Source organism: Elephas maximus, chromosome 1, assembly GCF_024166365.1.
Source record: "Elephas maximus indicus isolate mEleMax1 chromosome 1, mEleMax1 primary haplotype, whole genome shotgun sequence".
Classification (NCBI taxonomy): Eukaryota; Metazoa; Chordata; class Mammalia; order Proboscidea; family Elephantidae; genus Elephas; species Elephas maximus.
The window spans coordinates 17,152,849-17,165,603 of record NC_064819.1 but is presented as its reverse complement, the minus strand read 5'-3'; the positions used below and the strand labels follow the sequence as shown (position 1 = coordinate 17,165,603).

The following is a 12,755-nucleotide window of genomic DNA, read 5'->3' as shown; positions in this document are numbered from 1 at the left end:
AGTAATGACAGAGGAAATGAAGAAAAATGGATTAAGATAAATTCGGACGAAGAAACTGGTGGTGTTTGCTGGTAAGATTAAATTGGGGAAAAGAGAAAGATGTCAGGGATGATTCCAGAATTCTGATTTTAGCAACTGGGTACATAAAAGCTTCCTATCCTGAGGTAGGAAATATTGGAAAAGGAACATATTTGCAAATATATAGCATTTTAGTGTCATTATTATCTAAAGTTAGTCCTCAAAAGCTAAGAAATTTTTTCCCCTGTGGAAAAATGTGATGGTCTTTTCAATAGCTGTCACTGGCACAATTGGATATCCCTATGGAAAAAAAGAAATTGTACTAAAATTGTATGAAAAAATCAGTTTTGGGTAGATTGAATGTGATGGTTAAACTAAAACTTTTAGAAGAAAATAGGACCCTGGAATGAGGAAGGATTTCCTTTAATTTCGAAAAATCACTAATCGTAAAAGACTAATAAAAATTTTACTTTCTTAAAATTAAAGACTTTTGTTTATCAGAAGACAGCATAAACGGAGTGAAAATTCAAACCACAGAATGGGAGAACATATTTGCAATATCTATACCTTATACCTTACAAAGGAGTCCTATTCAGAATTGTAAAGATTTCCTACAAACCAAAAGACTCGAGCAGGCACTTCGCAAGAAAGTAAATCTAGGTGACCAGTAACCATATGAAAAGCTGCCCTACTTCATTAATAATCAAGGAAATGAAATTTAAAGTCACAGTGAGATGCCACTGTACAGAAATTAAAACGTCTCGTAATAACGAGTGTTGGCAAGAATGTGAAGCCATGTGAACTCTTTATACACTGCTGGTGGTTGTGTGAGTTGATTTTAACTACTTAGCATTCCCTTGTAAGTGGAAGGTACCCAGCATTTTCACTAATAGGTATAGATCTAGTTCAATGTATAGTTCAAGTAGTAGAATGGGTAAATTGTGCCTTACTCATGTAGTAGAATACATGGAAACAATGAGAATGAAGGAACTACTGCAATTTGCAGCTACATGAATAATCGCAAATGTTGAGTGAAAGTCACAGAAGAGCACATAAACAGTATGCTTCTGCTCTTAGGAAGTTCAGAGGTATGGTAGGCAGAGTAATGGCCCCCTCAAAGATGTCTACGTCCGAATCCCTGTAATTTGTGAATATGTTAGGTTATATGGCAAAGAGAAATTGAGGTTGCTAATCAGCTGACTTTAAGATAGAAAGATTATCCTGGATTATTGGGGGAGGGGTATAATCAGAACGATCCTTAATAATACAAGAGAAAGGTAGAAGAGGGCGAACCAAAGAGGTGGCAACACGAAAGACTCAACCTGACATTGCTGGCTCAAAGATGGAGGAATGAATCTGTGAGCCAAGGAATGAGGGCGGCCTCTAGAAGCTAGAAAAGGGAAAGAAACAGATTCTGTCCTGCAGCCTCCAGAAGGAACACAGCCCTGCGGATACCTTGAGACCCATTTCCTACTTTTGTTCTCCGGAGCCGTAAAATACAAGTCTGTGCCATTTTAAGCCACAGAGTTGGTGGTAACTTGTTAAGCAGCAATAGGAAACTAAGACAGGAGGCAGAACTACACATTATAAAGTGTTAAAACTATGAAACTCTCAGGTAGATGATGATCACAAAAATCAGTGCGCTGGTTACATCTTGGAGAGGGAAAAGGGTTATGATTAGGAAGCTCTACAGTGGTGCTTCTGGGGAGCTGGCAGTGCTCTATTTCTTTGAATGCCTGTATGTCTCATGTAGTCTTCTGCGTGTGTGGTGTTAACGTGCATTGCCTTTATAATCAGAAAAAGAACTTTAAGAATAACACATAGCCAGTTTTTTTTGTTTTTTTTTTTTTTTGAGCTGAATAATATGGGCTGTTTTTTCCCTCTTTTATTACTTATTGTGCTTTAGGTGAAAGTTTACAGCACAAATTATTTTCTCATTCAAAAATTTATACACGAATTGTTTTGTGGCATTGGTTGCAATCCCTGCAGTGTATCAGCACTCTCCCCCCTTTCCCTTTCTACCCTGGGTTCTCCTTGTCTATTCATCCAATTTTTCCATCTCTTTTTGCCTTCTTGTCTTTGCTTTTGGTCGGGTGTTGCCCATTTGGTCTCATATACTTGATTCAACTCGCGTGTGTGATTGTTTGTTTTATAAACCTGTGTCATCTTTGGCTAAAAGGTGGACTTTGGGAGTGGCTTCAGTTCAGAGTTAGCAGGGTAAATTTTAGGGATGTATTTGTTTCCTTAGTAATATGATCTTAGAGGTAATTTATAGGCAGGTATACTCTTAGAACTTGTGTTTCTTGCAAAGAATAATGGTTTTATAGTATGTGTGGAGAGTCATAAGGAATTGGCGTTTCCTAGCAACAGGTTTAGAGACATAGGTTAAATTGGTTTATTCGGTCAATTAATAAATATTTGAATGCTTACTCAACCAATCTCCACAGTAGGAACTGTGGGGAATTCAAACAGTCATGAGACCTGCTTATTTATTTAACATTTCAATAAAATAAGTTCAAGAACTGATTTTTAACTTAATTAATTTTTTCTTTTAGACCTGTCAAGGAATCGTCTCTCAGAAATTCCTATAGAAGCGTGTCACTTTGTTTCTCTTGAGAATCTCAATTTGTACCAAAATTGTATTCGGTACATCCCAGAGGCAATTCTAAACCTACAAGCTCTAACGTTTTTAAATATCAGGTAAGGATGTTTTTTCTTCTTGTTAAAAAATTTCTAGTTTTATGTGGTATTTTCAGTTCTCTCATCTGTTCATATCAGCAGTATACACATTCATAGGCTATATTAACAGTATTTCCATTGTCCTTCTAGCATCTTCCTTTATCTTGCCTTTACAATAATTAACAAACCTTCCTAGCCCTTGCAGCAGCCTTGTAGCCGTGGTTCTTCAATTACATTTTCAAGTAAGTTTCACCAAATGAGAATGGTGGATCTGAAATTATGTGTCTCTTATTTACATATGTTAAGAAAAGCTTTATTTGGTTCTTATGACCATGTATTTTTGTGGATTAAGTTCTAAATGTATAAATACATTTATTCAACTCATCTACCCCATTTTTCACATGTGAAAAGAACTCGTTTTCTTTCACTTAAAAATTATGAATGTTCATTGGAGGAAATGCTCAAGCAGAGAGAAGTATAAAGAAAATTCATCAAAATGTTATATCTGAGTCATGTAATTATAAGTGACCTTTTCCTTCTGTTTTTCCAGGTTTTAGTCAAATTTTTAATTGAGTTTTTTCCCTTTTCATGAAATATTCCTTGGAAATATTTTTATATATAATTACATTATTGTAAGTTGATACACTTTTAAAGTCACATTTTTCTATTACTAGATATTTACTTTCTCCCAGTTTTTCACCAGGATGGAAGTAATAGTAGTAGAGCATCTTTGTATGTAAATGTTTATTTTTGTTTTCTTTTTTTAATCGAGGTCTTTTTTTTCTTTAGCTTGTTGTGTAAGAATGATCCTTTATCTACTTTACATTTTTTAAAAATTTTATTGTGTTTTAGGTGAAAGTTTACAATGCACATTAATTTCTCATTAAAAAATTCATACACAAATTGTTTCATAACATTGGTTGCAGTCCCCACCCACAATGTGTCAGCACTCCATTTTTGTTTTCTTGAGATAAATTTTAGGAGTAGAATTATTGGATTAAGTTTTAAAGCCTTATGGTTTATATAAGTAAATAAGCAAAGGTCTTGAAAATGGGGACCAAAATAAGAGGTTAAATACACATAAGCAAAATTTTAATTTATTTTTATCCTGATTATAGATGTGTTTTGTTATTTTACTTTTGGTTCTAATTTGCATAGTGTTTTTATATAAATAAAAAGATTCCTTACCTGTAACTCAGTTGTTACGGTATATTTGAAATCACAACCTGTCACTTCTTTTCCATAGAGCTCTATTTGAATCATTTATGCATATTTGGTTATAATGTAATGGAGAAAGAAGTAGGTTACAAACAATTTTATGCTTATAACTCTTCTTTGAAAGGAAGAAGAAAGGATGATATTTTCGTACCCTTTTCGTAGTTTCTCCTTATGTAAATTTTACTTTAATTACATAATAATATATTGTGTTTATATAGCATTTTGTTATTTACAAAGCAGTTTTTTGGTCTAACAACCCTGTGAGATAGGCAGGGGAGATATTAAAAAAAAAAAAAAAAAAACCTGTTGCCGTTGAGTTGATTCCAACTCACAGTGACCCTCTAGGACAGAGTAGGACCTCCCCATAGGGTTTCCAAGGGGCAGCTGTTGCATTCATACTGTCAACCTTTTGGTTAGCAGCTGAGCTCTTAACCACTGCACCACCAGGGCTCTGGGGAGATGCTAAGATCCTGAATTTAGAGATGATGAATTTCTGTAAGAAATTCAGATACAGCTAAATGCCGTGCCTAAAGCTGACAATGACATGAAGACTAGAACTCAAATCTGATATCCTATGTATTCCTTGCAGGACTGATATTTATTATTTTATGGAGTTGAGATGGGAAAGCTGGAAAATTTTTCTTCAGTAGTGGGCTCTGACTCTTTTCTCTTTTTTCTATTTACCCATTTAGTCGGAACCAACTATCAACATTGCCAGTACATTTGTGCAGTTTACCACTGAAAGTCTTAATTGCTAGTAATAACAAATTGGTCTCGCTTCCAGAAGAAATCGGACATCTCAGATATTTGACAGAACTCGTAAGTTAATATTTTATTTTTTGATTCCTGTGTATCCATAGCCATACCATACTCTTTTATATAATAAATATCCGTTAATAAGGTATTTTTTAGTTATTTATCCGTATTGGTAATGCATTTTCATTGACTTGTCAGGACCCAACTGTTTCAACACAGAATTAAGAAAGAACTGAAAATACAAATCTAATAGGCCCACATGGAGTGGAAAAAGACATTAGAATTATATTCTAGCCACTGTTAAGCACTTCTATATTCTTGAACTTTTGAGCTCTAAGTTAATAACATGTTTGAATTTTTCAAATTAAATTCTGCTAATATGATCATTAGTATTACCAATATCATTAGCCCCTGCAGGGGAGAGTGGGCACTTCAAAGATCAGGTTTATATTTTCACTTTACATGCTGTCTTTAGAACCTATATTCCTCTTTAAAGTAACCTGTAGTTTATTGGGAGCCCTGGTGGTACAGTGCTTAAGAGCTTGGCTGGTAACCAAAAGGTCAGTAGTTCGAATCTACCAGCTACTCCTTGGAAACCGTATGGGGCAGTTTTACTCTGTCCTACAGGGTCGCTATGAGTCAGAATAGACTCGATGGCAACAGGTTTTTTTTTTTTTTAATAACTTTATTGACATTTTCTAAGAAGCTTAATCGAACTCTTTTACCTACTACTCCTTATAAATTGTAAGAAACCACCTCTTGAGTACTTATGTTCTGGGCCTGGGAATAAGACTTTTCTTATCTAATCATCAGAATAACATGAGCTGAGCACATCTTCATTTTACAGCCGACGACACTAGCACTCAGATAAGTAATTTGGCCAACATTACATAACTGAAGTAGAATTTAAAACCAGTCAACCTTAACCCCAAAACCCATGTTTTTAATACAGTTAATTGTCTTGTACATGTTTCTGAAATGGTCAGGTATAATTATGTCCATTGAGATTTTAGAGTATAGTTCCATTTAGGTTTATTAGCAAAAATGGATATCATAAACAGGAAAATAAATATACATACAATTTAGTTGGACCACAAATTAGCTCACTTTTTATTCTGATGGATTCTTAAAATAAGTAAGATCACGTGTAAAACTTCACAAATATATTAAATCTGGAGTCGAGATTCTAACTACTGTTTTTTAGAGCCAACCAGACATGAAAAATAAAGCCCAAATGTATTTTTGTTTACATTCCTCAGAATTTGGCTTAGTAATATGAACTAGTAGTAAATTATACCCCCAATTCAAATTCTTAATTTTACATCACTTAGTCATTCTGAGGTGCATTCTGGTTGTGCTTCTTTCAAGACAGATTTGTTTGTTCTTCTGTTAGTCCATCGTACATTCAGTACTCTAAGCCACAGCCGTAATTCAGAGGCATTGTTTCTTCTTCGGTCTTCCTTATCCACTGTCCAGCTTTTGCATGCATATGAAGCAACTGAAAATACCATGGCTTGAGGCAGGTGCACCTTAGTCCTCAAAGTGACATCTTTGCTTTTTAACACTTGAAAGAGGTCTTTTGCAGCAGATTTATGATGTTGCTTATTGGTCTAGTTGTGAGAATTTTTGTTTTCTTTATGTTGAGGTGTAACGGACACTGAAGGCTGTGGTCTTTGATCTTCATTCCAAAGTGCTTTAAGTCCTTTCAGCAAGCAAGGTTGTGTCATCTGCATATCACAAGTTGTTCATGAGTCTTCACAGTTCTGATGCTGCACTCTTCTTCATGTAGTCCAGCTTCTAGGATTATTTGCTCAGCATGCAGATTGAATAAGTATGGTGAAAGGATACAACCCTGCCGCACACCTTTCCTGGTTTTAAACCACACAGCATCCCCTTGTTCTGTTTGAATGACTGCCTCTTGTTCTATGTTTAGGCTCTTCATGAACACAATTAACTGTTCTGGAATTCCCATTCTTCACAATGTTATCTATAATTTGTTATGATCCACACAGTTGAATGCCTTTACAGTCAGTACACAGTTGAATGCCTTTACAGTCAGTAAAACACAGGTAAAAATCTTTCAGGTATTCTCTGCATTCAGCCAAGATTCATTTGACATCAGCAATGATATCCCACATTCTACATCCTTTTCTGAATCTGGCTTGCATTTCTGGCATTTCCCTTTTGAAGTACTGCTGCAACTGCTTTTGAATTATCTTCACCAAAATTTACTCGCATGTGATATTAATGATATCGTTCGATAATTTCCGCACCCTGTTGGGTCATCTTTTTTTTTGGAATGGGCACAGATGTAGATCTCTTCCAGTAAGTTGACCACGTAAGTGTCTACCAGATTTCTTGGTATAGGCCAATGAGTGCTTTCAGTGTTCCGTCTGTTTGTTGAAACATCTCAGGTGGTATTCTGTCGATTCCTGGAGGCTTGTGTTTTGCCAGTGCCTTCAGTGCAGCTTGGACTTGCTCCTTCGATACCATCGGTTCTGAATCATATGCTACCTCCTGAAGTGGTTGAATGTCAACCAGTTCTTTTGGCACAGTGACTGTGGATTCCTTCCATCTTCTTTTGATGCTTCTTGCATCCTTCGATATTTTCTCTGTAGAATCTTTCAGTATTGCGACTCAAGGCTTGATTTTTTCATTAGTTCTTTCATCTTGAGAAATGCTGAGCATGTTCTTCCCTTTTGGTTTTCTAACTCCAGGTCTTTGCACATTTCCTTATAATATTTTGTCTTCTTGAGCTGCCCTTTAAAATCTTTTGTTCACTGTTTTTTACTTCATCATTTCTTCCATTCACTTTAGCAAGTTTCCATTCACTAGAGCGAGTTTCAGAGTCTCTTCTGACATCCATTTTGGTGTTTTCTTTCCTGTCTTTTTAATGATTTGTTGTTTTCTTAATGTGTGATATCCTTGATGTCATCCCACAACTCGTCTGGTCTTTGGTCATTAGTGTTCAGTGGGTCAAATCTATTCTTGAGATGGTCTGTAAATTCAGGTGGGATATACTCAAAGTTGTACTTTGGCCTTTGTGAAGTTGTTCTAATTTTCTTCAGCTTCAACTTGGACTTCATATGAAGAGTTGATGGTCTGTTCTGCAGTTGGCCCCTGGCCTTGCCCTGACTGATGATATTGAGCTTTTCCATTGTCTCTTACCACAGATGTAGTTGATTTAATTTCTTTGTATTCCATATGGCAAGCTCCATGTGTATAGTCACCCTTTATGTTGTTGAAAGAAGGTATTTCCAATGACTAGGTAGTTGGTCTTGCAAAATTCTGTCATGTAACCTCCGTCATCATTTCTGTCACCAGGGCCATATTTTCCAACTAATGATCCCCCTTCTTTGTTTCTGACTTTCACATTTCAATCATTAGTAGTTATCAGTGCATCTTGATTGCGTGTTTGATCAATTTCAGACTGCAGAAATTGGTAAAAATCTTCAGTTTCTTCATTTTCGGCACTAGTATTTGGTGGGTAAATTTGATTAATCATCATATTAACTGGTCCCTTTGTAGGCATATGAATATTATCATATTACTGACAGGGTTGTACTTCAGGATAGATCTTGAATTATTCTTTTTGGCAATGAATGTGATGCCATTCATCTTAATTTGTCATTTCCAGCATTGTAGACCATATGATTGTCTGATTCAAAATGGCCAATACCAGTCCATTTTAGCTCACTAAAGCCTAGGGTATCTATCTTTTAAGCGTTCCATTTCGTTTTTGACAACTTCCAACTTTCCTAGATTCATGCTTCGTACATTGCACAGCCCAATTACTAATGGGTGTTTGCAGCTATTTCTTCTCATTTTGAGTCGTGCCACATAAGCAAATGAAGGTCCTGAAAGCTTTATTCTACCTGGGTCCCGAAGGTGGACTCTATTTTGAGGAAGCACCTCTTCCCCAATGGTATTTTGATGTTCCGCTACTATTCATAATGTTTTCACTGGCCAGTTTTTTAAGAAAATAGATTGCTAGGTCCTTCTTCCTAGTCTTTCTTAATCTGGAAGCTCTGCTGAACCTGTCCACCATGGGTGACCCTGCTAGTATTTGATGCTGTGATGTTGGTGGCATAGCTTCCAGCATCACAGCAACACTCAAGCCACCACAGTACGACAAACTGACGTAGGAATGGTGGAATTCATGTATATCTATATAAAATGTACAGTGTCAGTCAAAGGCCTGTAAGTTTTTTTAAAATCAAATGCCAGTACAAACTACAGAATTATTGTTGCACCCCAAATCATCATTTTTTAATAACTGGAGAGGGCATTAGATATTATCTTGTCAAGCTACATTTTACAGATAGTTTAAAGCAGGCAAGTTTGTAATATTTATCCTTTTGAAATAGGATGTGAGCTGCAATGAGATTCAAACAATACCGTCCCAAATTGGTAATCTGGAGGCCTTGAGAGATCTTAACGTAAGAAGAAATCACTTAGTACGTTTGCCTGAAGGTAAGAAACTGTGAAATGATTTTGTTACAATTATTTTTCTATTTATTTTAAAGATCTCTCAGACTGATAGGCAGGAGACAAAAATGTGTAAGGGTTACAGCCATTGTCTGAGATAGAATGGTTTAATAGTATTATTTGTCTCATCGTGGCTTTTCAGTTAGATTCTTCCGTGAAAAACTCTGTTAAGTATAGATCTTATTTTTTGGACCTTTTCAAATGAAGCAATCTTCAATTCAAGTTAGGGTGACTGGGAATTTTAGTAAGCATGAGTATGTGGGGGAAATGTAACATGTTTTTGAAAAAGGGACAATTTAATACAATGAAAAACATTCCTAAGTTATCACTGACTTCAAAATGGACTTTGACGTGAACTTAGTAACTTTAACCTTCATTGGAAATACCCATACAGAGGCAAATTAACTGTGTGGAGGTGATGTTTGGAGGGAGAGACTACCTAGGTGACTGTCTTAGGCTGACTTAAACACATTTGTTTGTATGTGAATAATAAAAATTATTAGACAAATTAAGTATAATTTGTCCATCTTTCAAATATAAGGGATTTTTGAAAGAAAAAGATATAAAAAAGGGAGAGAAAAAGGGAGAACCATTGTTTTATTGTATTCAGAATAAATTTCCTTAATTTTATTATGGAAAATTTCATATTTAAACAGAGAGAGCATAGGACCTCTGTGTTTCACCTGTACCTTCATCCACTTTCCCCTACCCTGTCTTCTACTGATTTGAAGCAAACTCTGAACATTCTTCTGTAAACATTTTAGAATGTCTGTGTCAAAGGTATGGAATCTTCAGAAGGTGTTTTCATGACAGTGATTTTCTAGGTTCTTCTATAAGACATGATTTATAATGTATAATAAATGTCAAATTAACAAACAGTGCTTTGGTTTTCACTGTAGAATCTTAGTATTTACATCATTTGATGCAGTGTGATATCTAACTCTACCATACTAGTGTTGCTTTGACGTTTTGAATCCTAAGTGTGTCAGAAAGTGACTTTTCCAACCTACCTTTATGTGCTCACCACAACCAAACCACCCAAAGTCCTGATTATCTTTCATTTTTTCTAGGCTTGTCCAGTAACCTTCATACCTTTATCTTCAGGGCCTTCCTCTTTTCCTCCTGGTTCTGCTTTTCACAACTTAAGAATGTAAACGAAGGCCCTCAGCTGACCGGACCAAAATCTTGACCCAGGACCTAGTAACCCAAAATTTGTATCTAGGATTACCTCTATACTGAGGGCCCACCTATTGGGGTTGATCTTTAAAGGCTTACTCATGTAACAGTATTTACTTAATACAAAATTAGTTAATGAAAACATTGGGGTCGTTTTGATGAAAATGAAAATTGGAGGTTTTAGATGTCAATTACAGTCTAATTGCATTATCATCTTATTTATTTCTGCATCTTATCTTGATTGCACACTGTCAGGGAAATTGTGAGTCACACAGATAGTTTCACATGGTTTTATAACAGCTTACCTTTTAATCCCAATATATTCTGTTTAACTGAGATGGCAGGAGAAGCCTTATTTCAACACCTACACAAAAACGAGTTAATTAGGAAGTTCGTGTTAACCCATTGCTGGTCTCTAATATATTACAATTTAGTAGATAATGTATTTACATGATAGAGATATTAATTCTGGTTTTTAAAGATACTGTTCTGTTTCCTGTGCAGTATCTGCTTCTTCAGAGTCCCTTTTCTCTGTTTGTTGGTTTGCTTTGATTTCCGTGTTACATGTTTGTGGATCGTATACTACCGTATAGGACTGATCAGAAGTTCTGTGTGTACTGGGCAGGAATTGCATAATGCTAGTTATGCAGCAAGTTAGGTGTTTGGGGGAAACTCCACATTAGTATCTGAAGTCTTTTCGTATGGGGCTGCACAGTTTTTCCAGAGAAAGATACTCCGTTTCTTCTACATTTGTATTCCTGTACTGGCATTCTGGGCACTGGGGATGGGGCGGGATAAGGTGGGAAATGCTGAGATCTCACCATTAAGCGTGTAGACTTTCACTTAAATCCTGCATTTTCAGCTGTCAGCTCATCCCAGCTTTCGTTGTGCCTGGGCTCCCTGAGTTCAGACCTTTCTGATTACATTTCACTAAAGGATAACTTGCTGGTTCCTGTGGGGATTGAGAGAGGTGGTGCCCTGTGTGCATTGGGTTTGGGATCTAGGCACCTACCTGTTCCCTATGCAGACTTTCATCTAATGCCTGTTAGCCCCCTTTTTGTGGTATCAGGGCTTCCAATTTCTGAGACTCCCTGTAGTTCTGTAGAGGTCAAATGGCTTGCTTTCATTAGCATACCCATCTGTAGGCAACTAGATCTCATTTTACACCACTTTGCTTCATCGGTTAATCACTGTTTTCTCCTCTTTCTGTCATCCAGACATTTGTTGATATCTCTTTGTCCTTGCAGGGTTATGTCTTTTTTATTCCTTTATTCTAATTTTAATGATATTTTTAAGAGACAGTAGTGGTAAATACCTGTATTTAGCTAGAAGTATCCTGTAAAGATTGTCCAGTTTTGAAATATTAATTGTTCACTTTCATTTCACCACCATACAGAGCTGGCAGACCTGCCTTTGATACGGTTAGACTTTTCCTGCAATAAAATTACAACAATTCCTGTTTGTTACCGAAACCTTGGGCATCTACAGGTGATCACCCTGGATAACAATCCCCTACAGTCTCCTCCTGCACAGGTAAACCATGGCGGAGTTGGAAGTATGTTATAAACTTTTTTGACTAGAGGGTCAAATTTAAATGTTATTTTACATGCATTTATCTTTCCGTTGGAAATTCTTTAAAAATAAATTTACACACACGTGTTCTTTAGAAGTCTTAAGTAAATGGGATGGAAGATAGAAGATGCTTCTAGAAGTCTTTTTTCTTTCACTAAATTGGCATTTTTAAATGAGTAATTCTTCCTTGAGTTTTTTTCTAATAAAATTTGAGTTAATTTCTTTCTAGTAAAGCTTGAATGTAGACAACATAAATGCTTGAGACAAATAAAAATTTCAGAACTGAGGATTACCAAAGCATTTCTTGTGAACACTGTTTTTGTGCCTTTCTGTTTTCTAAAATTATAAGCTCCTCATTTAGCCAGTTTGATCATTTGTTTATCAGTGACTGAAATGAAATTATTTACCAATAAAGTAATGATAAGGTAGCTTTTACCTATAGGTTCTAGACATCTACAATCTATGAAATTTTGGCCAACTCATATTTTTTCACCGTAGCTTTTTCTCCTTCTGCAATTCATTGATGATCTTGTACAAGCCTGTGGTAATCTGTATGGCAGCTGTAAGACTTTGAGTGTAACTTCATAAATATAGAAGGATCTCATCATCCTGATGAATTTATGCTTTAACTTCTGAAAAAGACGTCAACAGGCAGCAACAGAAATACATATAATTTTAATATTTGATCATTTCCTGCTCTTCTCGCTGATGAAAAGCAAGGATAGAAAACATAATTGTACATGATTGTTGGATTCCTGAAAGCCAACATTGCTAGTGTAATCCATAGGAGAAGTTAGGAATAACACTTTGAGCCCCTGATGATACAAAAATAATAACTACTTGGTATT

At 35.9% G+C, this 12,755-nt stretch overlaps 1 protein-coding gene across 14 annotated transcripts in view; it reads left to right on the top strand.

The window, feature by feature from the left end:
* The window catches only part of LRCH3 (leucine rich repeats and calponin homology domain containing 3), a 120,730-nt gene that overhangs the window by 42,304 nt on the left and 65,671 nt on the right, over positions 1 to 12,755 (top strand). For all 14 annotated transcript variants that reach the window (XM_049879068.1, XM_049879088.1, XM_049879021.1 and 11 more), the window contains exons 2-5: positions 2,574 to 2,718; positions 4,608 to 4,734; positions 9,039 to 9,144; positions 11,732 to 11,868. In XM_049879068.1, the coding sequence (XP_049735025.1) occupies positions 2,574 to 2,718; positions 4,608 to 4,734; positions 9,039 to 9,144; positions 11,732 to 11,868 (515 nt within the window). The remainder of the gene's footprint in view (positions 1 to 2,573; positions 2,719 to 4,607; positions 4,735 to 9,038; positions 9,145 to 11,731; positions 11,869 to 12,755) is intronic.